At 35.8% G+C, this 12112-nt stretch overlaps 1 protein-coding gene across 1 annotated transcript; it reads left to right on the forward strand.

The window, feature by feature from the left end:
- Nucleotides 1-3965: 3965 nt before the first annotated feature.
- Nucleotides 3966-11052, forward strand: LOC110449337 (tyrosinase-like protein 1). Its single transcript, XM_021496119.1, has 4 exons — nucleotides 3966-4131; nucleotides 7036-7446; nucleotides 8302-8399; nucleotides 9801-11052. The coding sequence occupies exons 2-4, from the start codon at nucleotides 7042-7044 to the stop codon at nucleotides 10933-10935; spliced, it is 1638 nt and encodes a 545-aa protein (XP_021351794.1). The 5' UTR covers nucleotides 3966-4131; nucleotides 7036-7041; the 3' UTR covers nucleotides 10936-11052.
- Nucleotides 11053-12112: the final 1060 nt, after the last annotated feature.

Consider the following 12112-nt stretch of genomic DNA (forward strand, 5'->3'; position numbering starts at 1 on the left):
CGTCAAGCTCAGCTATATGGGCAGATTGCTTCTTGATGATAATGGGGGATATAATTGCCACAAGACGGGGCCCTTACTGACCTGTCAGTGTTCTAGTTGTGGTCTAGCTCTCTTGAACAAGAAGCACAGGCGCATTAATTATTAATAGCTCACCTGGATTTTTATTTTTCATTAAAAGTTGTTGATTACCTCTAACCATACCGGAAATATCAGCTGGGGGATCTCAATAATTTCCATATTTTTTTCAGACCTGAGATATGCTACAATTTTGGCAGTCATTCAGGAAGAGTAGGTTTTGAAGATGAAATGTCTTATTTTTCTCTATACCGGAAAACATACCTTGTATATATTTTGTTTCATGTACATTGTATCTTCTGGAAAATGAATAGACACTATATATAATAGAGATGATAAATACAAGTACCTTATGCAATGAGGCTGTATTATATAGAGAATACCCTTACTCAATAAATAATGACGCTTTATGAGGTAAATCCATAAACAAATTTCAGCAAGTAGATGATATACATGTATATTTGAAAACTGTCTCGGGATATATTTCATATACATAACATCATTATAGAAACAGTATACAAAATATGTAAAGATAGTATTATGTGTACATAGTATATATTTAATATATTTATAAAACAAGGCAAAGTATTATGTGTAAGGCAATCCGTAGTGCCCCAAAGGTAATGATTTCTATATTTAACCAACAGTACCTATTATGTATGAATGTATCTACTGTTAGGAAAGTATCCTGATACATACTTCTTGCACTCCTCCATCCCAAGAATGAGATGTCCTTGTACACAAAATCTGGTTACTCGAGGTGAAATAGTATAGAAGTACAGAGTGCAAACCTATAATCCCCCAGGAACCAGTGGGGGACTAAAATGTGTATATAGAATATATGAAAGTGGTAAACTTTTTATATACTCTGTATATTACTTTGTACACCACTTTTTCTTTACTATGTACAGCCATATAGCACTCTCCGTATATTCTGTTTATCACTCATTTATACTCTGAATACAACTCTCTGTATAATATTTATACCACTCTCTATGCTCTGTATACCACTCTTAATATACTATGTTACAAGACCAATCCTTATATACCCTGTATATCACTGTTTATAAGCTGTATACCACTCTTTATAAGCTGTATACCATTCTTTATATACTTTGTATACCACTCTCTGTATACTATGCATATATCACTCTTTATATACTCTGTAAACCACTTCTAATATACTATCATTATATAACCTTCTCAATATTTTTTTTGTAAATACATATTGGTTATATTTTATAATAAACAAGAGGCACTGAGTTAGGACCAGTCTCCTGGGAAAATCCTAACAAAAGCGTATCCAAATTGTGAAGCTCAGCAATATATATACTACTACAGTCAGGTTTTACACATGTATTTACTATCACATACAGGTATTACACATGTATACCTATCATATACAGGTATAACACATGTATATACTACTACAGACAGGTATTAAACATGTACTGCTACAGACAGGTATTAAACATGAATATACTATCACAGATAGGTACTGCACATGTAATTACTACTACAGAAAGGTATTACACATGTATATATTATCACAGATAGGTGTATACACATGATATATTCTATCAGTTTGCACAGACAGGTAATATTACACATGTATACCTATCATATACAGGTATTACACATGTATATACTACTACATACAGGGATGGTCGCATGGTGCAGTGGATAGCGCACTTGCCTTTCACCAAGGCGGCCAGGGTTTGATTCCCCAATCGGACGTGAAAAGGTTGTTGGGGTTCCCATATATATTGCTATTGTTGTTTCTGGGGGGAGGGGGTTGAATGGAAAATATTTTTATTTATTTATTTATTTTCTCATTATATAAATATCTGTTTTACCATGAAATCTTATATTTGAATGGTAATGAAGTGCATGCTGTTATCATGTTACAATCTGGCTTGTGTGAAATGCCTTTTAGGTCACAAAATACAATTGTATCTCTATAAAATATATCTAGTGATCAATATCTCGAAGACTTTAAAGAACATGCACCTGATGATGAAATACCACTTATCTGTATATCATTATGTATTAAATACTGAAATATTACCTCTTGTCTGTGATAGTACAAAAAAAATACAAGTTTATAACCAGTTTGAAACAATGAATTTATGTTCCTTACATGACAATTGCAAGATATCGATAGAACATAGAATTACAAATACATACATCCCTTTATGTCTGTGATAGTTAAAACAATTTTATCTTAAGCAATATAATTCAAGATCCATAGCCTGTCTGTGATAATAAATACAGGTGCATGACCAGTCTGAAACAGTAAATAAAAAAATATGTTCCTATTGTCTGTGATAAGCAGCCTGAAAAAAATAATAAATGTTCCTTTTATGTTTTTTATAGTTAATACCAGTTTATAAGCAGCCCGAAACAATTAATAAATGTTCCTAATATGTTTGTTATAGTTAATACAAGTTAATAAGCAGCCCGAAACAATTAATAAATGTTCCTAATATGTTTGTTATAGTTAATATAAGTTTATCACCAGTCTGAAACAATGAATAAATGTCCATAAGCTGTCTGTGAATTTGTACGGGTAATGATACAATTTTATCATATTACTTTTAAAACATTAAATCCGTGAAGAAAATCAAGATAAAACATTTTAATGACATAAGTGTAAGTTATACATGCAGTAGGATCGTTTTCCTTCAGTTATGAAATACATAGGAACATCCCTTTCTCCACCACTTACCCCCCATCTACTTTATAATGCTTAACCTTTTAAAATAATGGTAATACCGCTATAACCAGACGTATATTTGGTGGCATTAAACTTCTACTTTCACTTTCACATACTTCATTTCCGGTTACGAAATACGAAACTGAGGCTTTCGATTTAATGCGTTACCGTGCACAGCTGCCGTTTATAACATTCGAGCAAAACAGACTAAAGTAACGTTAAAGAAAACGACGACATCAACAATATTGTGACGTTTTACACGTGGTTCCCCTGGAGAGCTTTGATGACGTGACGTTCAACATATATTTGACGAACTAGTTGATATTGTCCTTCCCGTGGACTTAGTACATGTACCCCTCATAGACTACGTGGCAACGCAGCAGACCGAGGGAAATCTCTGGACCTATAACAATGAATATTGTACTCTCAAGCTCTCAAGATGTTAAAAGGAAATATGAAATGTCCATATTATACAATTTGTATCCTTTGTCTGTCACATAAAACGAATTAAGAAGGAAAATTAAAAAGATAAACAGTTTTCTCTACATGTTAAGATTCCGTATACTTAGAGTCATCTTTGTATTCTTCTTTTTCTCCGAAATTCTAATATATTCCATTGAATCGTTTTGATGAACTGTTTAATTGAAGTATCGTGACGTACAAGGAACTAACTCTGTCCATAATTCTTCGAAGCGCAGAGTGTCGACAACATGTCAACATTGAACTAAAAAATGACATGACACGCCAAAATGAAGCTCAGTTATGTTTGAAACGTCTTTAACAGTCCCATGAGTAAAAAAGGAATAACAGGATGACATGCAGGAAATGCAAAACAATAAAACGCATGGATGACTGGAATCTTAATCAGGAAAAGCACCCAAACTATGATAATCCGTCAGATAATTAAGGTTAATGCTATCACCAAAGGAGTGACACACACCCTGCATTACAGTTATCAATACATATGTCTACTTAACTGAAAAGTCGCAAAATATGTAATTAATTTAGAAATAGTTGTGCCTGTCATATATCACTCAAAATTGACCACAAAGTACATTAAATATACACCTAAGGGTTACGAAAATTAATTGATATTTAGAGTTGTTTTCTGATAAGGAAGTTACCTGTACATTCCGAATTACACAATCAACAATGTGTAAGTTATTCACAAATCATTCATCACCGTCTTCAATAGCGTGACAAGAAAGCTAAAATCGGGGCAGTCATTAACGAAAACGCATGACGTAGCTACGACAATAAATTCACCGTTATGTGCCTGCTTTAATCATTTAGTCGAAGACGTCAAGGGTTATACATGTCAACGAACAAGGCACAAAAAGGTGAGTTAAACTTGCTTTCGTATCGTGCAATCTGCATGTGTTTTTTTATTATATGATTCATTGCAATAAGATATGTGAAAAGGGAAGATAAGCGAAAGTTTCTTAACGAATGATGATCGGTTATCGTCTTTCTCTAATTCGAGTTATTCAATTTTTAAATTGCATAATATACTAGTTATATCATGTGTAGGTACCAGTTATATCATATACCAGATATATTAATAGTATATTATGTGTAATAACTAAGTATAAATATAAACTTTGTTCAAAAATGGTAACCATTGTTTCCAGAACAACGCTTCGCGAAAGCTGTTCAAAACTGACTAAAGGGAATGTTCAGTAATTTAGTCATGGACATCGACCAAGAGCGATGTATTGTTTTTGGCATTTCCTTTCAAATATTCAAAAACTTTAAAGGGAATGTTCAGTAATTTAAAGTTTTTGAATATTTGAGGGAAAATGCCAAAAACAATACATCGTTCTTGGTCGATTCTCTTAAATCTTTTTTTCAAAGTATTTCGTCTCCTTTCAAACTGTATATCTAAACTACACGATTTACGTTCATCAACACAATGTGTCATTATACGCATTAAAGTATAAGCCTCGTTTTATTGTTGGTTGGTTTCATTCATTGTTATTTACATTTGCGTAGTTGCTGGCTTCATTTTAACTATTAGTGTCTGCTATACATTATGTCTACGTTTCTGCCATACATTATATCTATGTATCTGCCCTACATTATATACACGTTGAAAAAATGACAACGTGAAGCCGCACGTATCATTACTGGTCTTCCTTCCTATGCTAATAATTATGCTCTCTATTTTGAATCGGGGTTAGAAAGACTCTCAGACAGGAGAAAAAAGGGAAACTGCAGTTATTGTACAAAATGAAAAATGGTATCACCGCTGCATTCTTAAACAAAATTCTACCCAATACAGTAAACCGAAATGTCAGATATCCTTTAAGAAACAGTAATGACTTTGTAATACCAAATTTCAGACTTTCTAGTACAAATTCATCCTTCTTACCTTCTACGCTTCGCTCTTGGAACAATTTAGATACTGCTAAAAGATCATCGGTCACTTTAGGAAGATTCAAAAAAGCAATCTATCGAGAATCGGACACCAAGACGCCCAGTTATTTTGGTAATGGTGAACGAAAACTAAATATAATTCACACTAAATTAAGGTACAACTGCAGTTCCCTAAATTATGATTTATTTAGAGTCAACATCGTAGATAGTCCCGCCTGTGTCTGTGGATCTCCATGTGAAAACGCCTATCATTTCTTTTTTGAATGTCCAGTTTATACACACCAGAGATTTGAATTGTTTCAAAATCTAAATTTTGTTAATGAAATCTCCTTAGGTATATTGTTATCTGGTATTCCGGATCTGTCTTCTAAACAAAATAATGATATTTTTCGTAACGTGCAAATATTCATAAAGACCAGCGGTAGGTTTTAATTCGTAAGGCGTTTGATATTTTTATACTCAATTTGTGAGACTGTTCAATGTTGTTCTTTCTTTTTTTCTTTTTCTTTCTCTTTTTGTTTCTGTTGTTGTAATGCTACTATTATACATATTATTTGATACCCAGTTGTGCCATGTTTGTAAATCTGATGTATATATTTGAGGAAAGGGCGTAAATAATGTTGTAATAACTTGTGCCAAAACCTGTTGTCACTATTTTGGCAATAAAATATGTTTAAACTAAATCTACGTTTCTGCCATACATTATATCTATGTTTCTGCCATTCATTATGTCTACTTATCTGTCATAACACTATTTCTACGTTTCTGCTATACATTATTTCTACGTATCTGCCATACACTATTTCTACGTTTCTGCTATACATTATTTCTACGTTTCTGCCATACATTATATCTATGTTTCTGCTATATATTATTTCTACGTTTCTGCCATACATTATATCTACGTTTCTGCTATACATTATTTATACGTATCTGCCATACATTATATCCACGTTTCTGCTCTACATTATTTCTACGTTTCTGTAATACATTATATCTACGTTTTTGCTATACATTATTTCTACGTTTCTGCCATACATTATATCCACGTTTCTGCTGTACATTATATCTATGTTACTGCTATATATTATTTCTACGTTTCTGCCATACATTATATCTATGTTTCTGCCATACATTATGTCTACTTATCTGTCATAACACTATTTCTACGTTTCTGCTATACATTATTTCTACGTTTCTGCCATACATTATATCTACGTTTCTGCTATACATTATTTCTACGTATCTGCCATACACTATTTCTACGTTTCTGCCATACATTATATCTACGTTTCTGCTATACATTATTTCTACGTTTCTGCCATGCATTATATCCACGTTTCTGCCTTACATTATTTCTACGTTTCTGCCATACATCATTTCTACGTGTCTGCCCTGCATTAAATCTACGTTTCTGCCATACATTATATCTATGTTTCTGCCATACATTATTTCTACTTATCTGCCATACACTATTTCTACGTTTCTGCTATACATTATATCTACGTTTCTGCTATGCATTATTTCTACGTATCTGCCATTCATTATTTCAATGTATCTGCCATACTATATATTTACGTGTCTGCCATACATTACATCTACGTACTTGGCATACATTATATCTACGTGTCTGCCATACATTATATCTATGTTTCTGCCATACATTATTTCTACGTATTTGGCATACATTATATCTACGTGTCTGCCATACATTATATCTACGTATCTGACATACATAATTTCAATGTATCTGCCATACATCCTTTCTATGTTTCTGCCATACATCATTTCTACGTTTCTGCCATACATTATTTCTACGTATCGACCATATATTATTACTACATTCTGTTTATATTCGCTCTTTTCAGGACATTATGCCATCTGCGTTGCGTGTTATTTTCTGGATTAGCCAGTTTGTCCTAATTTTCGCGCATGAACATTTTTCAAAATATCAAGTGCGAACATATCCACAAACTTTATATGAATGCAGCAATAAGTCTGTGACCTTTGGAGAGGTCAGTCATGAACAGGAAAAACAACAGATTATTTCCTATTTGGACTGCTTCAAAGGCGACGCAATCAAGACGTTACACCCTAACATTACTCAGGAAAGGATCAACCAATTCAGTGAAGTGCTACGACGGATGACATCTGATCACTGGCGAGTGAAGAGACAATCGGGACGGGTCCGAAATAGAATGCGACGCGAAGTACGCGCGCTTAACCCGGCAGAATGGCGTCAGGTCACGACCGGGTTTAATAGATTATTTAGGAGTGGGGTAAGTAATCATATATATGTCTTAATTTGTAGTAGTTAGTCGAAATATTCCACGTCAATAAAAATAAATACTGTAAATAATTCCTAATGATATTCGATTCGATCACATGACTTCAAATAAATGTTCGTGCTAAGCATCCACGTACTGTAACCAAGTATCGAAATTGACCCTAGTACATTTAAGAAAATATTTCTGAAAAGAAGCACGTTTTTTATATTGTTCTCTTTTTTTGCAGAATTTTCACGACGTTTCGCTTTTTATTTAATCTATTTGTTTTCTTTTATTGATTTTTTCATTGTCTTTTCAGTTTTTTGGATGAAAAAATATTCCCAATCAAATAAATGATTTATTTTGGAATAAAATACATAAAACAACAAACAGAACGGTCAAAATTTATGGAGAAATGATGGAGAAAAGTATTGCTATTTAACATTAATAATCGAGATATTCAAGAACTCATAAGTATAGAAGTTATGTGTGTAAAGATAAGTGGGCATTGCTTGCGACCTTTTTTGTGAAAAAAAACTTGGACCTGCAAACAGTCGTTTTGACTATCTGAGCTAGTCGTTCAACGACAGTCAGTAAGTCAAAAGTCGTTCTAACCATCTGAGCTTAAAGCACGCAGAGACACACAGAGAAGGGAGGGGAGTACAGAATGCATCTGACATTTAAGAGATAGACAAAGAGATAGATAGAGAGAGTAAAAGAGAGAGAAGAGACAGAGACAGAGACAGAGAAAGACAGACACGGAGAGACACAGAGAGGGAATAAATAAAGAGTAAGATAAACAATGACTGATATATAAAGAGATTGGTATGTTGAACTTATACTGAGATGTTTACTACATGTTTGCAGGAACTCCGAACAATTGTTGACTTCCACAACGATGCTGCCATTGGGGGCGCCCACGGTGGACCGGCTTTCCTCGGCTGGCACCGAATATTACTAATATGGTGAGAACTTCTCCTTCGCCCTTTACCCAATTTTCTCATCATTATTTATTTGATAAAATTCCATGTCATATTAACAACAAAACAGTAGGGAACAGAGTGCTCGTATAAATGATGTATAAATCAATTAGCTATACTATTAGCGGCTGTAACGACACGTCTCATTGGTTGGGTTAGAAGAAAAAAGCAATTGTCTCCAGGTGTATTGTTTCCACTAAATAAATTATAATTGTTAACTGTTTGAGGAATGACTATAGTACATTCACACAGATGACCCTGTTCCTGTACGATACGTATCTTATAGGAGTGGTTCTCGGTAACTGACTGGAGAGTTGATGGTTGTTAAGTCCTCGCAACTGTTCCAAGAAGTGTGTGTGGGGGGAGCAGCATATCAATTTCGTAGAATACACAGAGATTATGCAGGGGGCCCTACATTCGTCGCAATCCGATGCACATTCAATGTGATAAAATAGGTACATATATTGGGTCTACACTGCCCCTCTAAACCGAGGACAAGGAACCACTCCGATTCCGCATCGGAGGGTTGGGGGATATAAGTCGCTTTTTATAATCACACAGTGGAATACAGCAGGCTTATCATTTCACCGAATCTAAACAGGTTGCTAAGAAGTGCAAAATATCGTTAACAGTACTTTATCTGGAATAGATAAATAATAATTTATCATGTTTGCATAGCGTCTTTGTGAAGCGGACGCCATTTTCATCGTTCAGAGGCGGCCAAGTGCAAAATATTCGTTTCAGATCACAATTATAGAGTTTACCTTGTATTATATGATAAAAAGAATCTGTATTTCGTTTCTCTTCATATTAGATTGATGATACCCGTTTTAAATTTTTCATGTTTGCTCGCCAGAGGCTCGCAAACAGGTGAACAATCCAAAACTTGTATCATAAATCTAATATGAAGGGAAACTTATGACATATCCTCTATATCTATTACGCAAGGACATGTTGTTTGCTTCATAGATAAATATGTTATTGTTTATTTATCACATAATGTACTGTGTTATAAAATAAGTATACCCATGTCATATTATTTGGCATATTAACACATGTATTATGAACTATCAGCCCTGTGATGTTTCAATTGTGACGTCACGCCTATGACAAGTTCATGACGTCACAGACTTACGCACTGGAGTCAAAATGGCGGCTTTTTGCATTTCAAGATTGCATGAAAACTGCCGTTTTACACGAATAAATTCCACAAATCTTGATTATGTGATAAAAAGGATCTTACACTCGTTTTCTTTTCATATGACTCTAAGAATCGTTTCATAAATCTCATATGAAAAAGGAAACTCATGGATATAGATAAATGTTACTATACTTTTCTGTTGTCCCTATTTGTATATAACACACACTGTTTACAACTTATCACAGGATCGAGTTTTACCTGTCGTTCCCGATGCCTTACTGGGATTCTTCTCTAGATTTCCACATTACAGATCCCACACGATCCATTGTATGGACGAGGTTTTACTTCGGTAACGGTCGTGGAACCGTACGGACTGGTCCCTTCCGCACATTTACTGAGCCCAACGGAAACCGTATATCCAGAAATATTGGACGATCTGGAACGTTGATTGCACGAGAGAATGTCGAGTCCATCACGAGCAGAAGGAGTAACAGGGAACTGGTTTACACAGATCAGGTAACATGCGAGGGTTATCACAACGGTCCACACGTGTGGTCGGGAGGCACTCTACTGAGCATTGTATCAGCGCCTTCCGATCCTGTCTTTTGGTTCCATCACAGCTTCGTCGATAAACTGTGGCGAGATGCCCAGAGGCGAATGCGTAGACCTGAAGAATATCCTTTCCAAGCTGGTACGAACCCATCCCAACGTCCAAGGCAGAATATGGTAATGTTTCCGGTAGATCCGCGTTTTCCGCTGCTGAATCGGGATGGTTACATGAACTGGGTTGCTAGACGCGCTACATATCAGCGATCACCTGGACAAGCGACACGGAGGTCACAGTGTATAAATCCAGCATGGCGGAACCGTCAAGTGCTAATCTGGGACAACCAAAGGCGGATATGTGTTACTGGCGAGGGCAATCCCACAGACTTCAACACACCTCCTGATCCACAAGAAAATCTGATGGCATCATCAGCGTTTAACGCTGGTTCTAATTCAGATCTCCACTTCCAGTCTCCACTTACAGATCTGAGAACCAACGGAGAAACATTGAACAACCAAGCAGCTAATACTTTCAGTGCTGGAAATAGTGTTGTTAGGAATAGAAATAGAGTCTTTAACAATATGTTTACTTCCGAGCTTGTCGATGTAAGAACAGGTGCCCGACCAGCACCAGTTTTACCAAATCGGCAATCATTGGCATTACGGTTGGAAGGAATTATTGAACGACTGCGACGACAACGACAAGACATGACAGTACAAGTACCCAGTAATTCGCGCCCGTCTTCGTTTCAAAACCAAATTGACTTTATTCCCGGTACAGGCTTCAGTAATGTAATCCCACAACAACAGTTTGTTAATTTTCAATTTGTATAAAGACAAGAGGTTTATTCTACTGGACAGCAGGTTCCTTTTATAGAAATACATTTTAATTAAGCAGCTATACCTTTTCTATTCATATAACGTTGAACAATAAAATCCATTCTATAGTTATAATGTGTCCATCCCTTTCATCTAAATTATACACTATAAACGATGGCACTACTACGGTGGTATGTGTTGACAATGTCGTCGGTGTTAACATCCTGGTATGGTGACTGTTGGAGCAACTCTTACTGCTCTATTCACATCAAGTGAACAAAGATATGTTTGGGTAAAATCAACAGGAATATTAGGTATACTAAAACCACTATGACACTGTCATAGATGTTAACACTGTGGTATGTGTTCACACTGTGGTATGTGTTCACACTGTCATCGATGTTGACACTGTCATAGATGTTAACACTGTGGTTGTGTTCACACTGTGGTATGTGTTCACACTGTCATCGATGTTAACACTGTGGTATATGTTGACACTGCCATCTATGTTAACACTATGGTATGTGTTGACACTGCGATCGATGTTACCACTGTGGTATATGTTCACACTGTGGTCTGTGTTGACACTGCCATCGATGTTAACACTGTGGTATCTGTTGACACTGCGATCGATGTTATCACTGTGGTATATGTTCACACTGTGGTCTGTGTTGACACTGTCATCGATGTTAACACTGTGGTATCTGTTGACACTGCGATCGATGTAATCACTGTGGTATATGTTCACACTGTGGTCTGTGTTGACACTGCCATCGATGTTAACACTGTGGTATGAGTTCACACTGTGGTATGTGTTCACACTGTGGTATGTGCTGACATTGCCATCGATGTTAACACTGTGGAATGTGTTCACACTGTGGTATGTGCTGACACTGCGATCGATGTTAACACTGTGGAACGTTGTCCACACTGTGGTATGTGTTGACACTGCCATGGATGCTCACACTGTGATATGTGTCGACATTGTCGTCGCTATTAAAACTGAAGTGTGTTGATACTGCCATCGATATTAACACTGTGGTATGTGTTCACACTGTGGTGTGTGTTGACACTGCCATCGACGTTAACACTGTTGTATGTTTTCACACTGCCATCGATGTTAACACTGTGGTATTTGTTGACATTGTCGTCGCTGTTCACACTGTGATATGTGTTGACACTGGCATCGATG

This window comes from Mizuhopecten yessoensis, unplaced genomic scaffold (genome assembly GCF_002113885.1).
Source record: "Mizuhopecten yessoensis strain PY_sf001 unplaced genomic scaffold, ASM211388v2 scaffold4583, whole genome shotgun sequence".
NCBI lineage: Eukaryota > Metazoa > Mollusca > Bivalvia > Pectinida > Pectinidae > Mizuhopecten > Mizuhopecten yessoensis.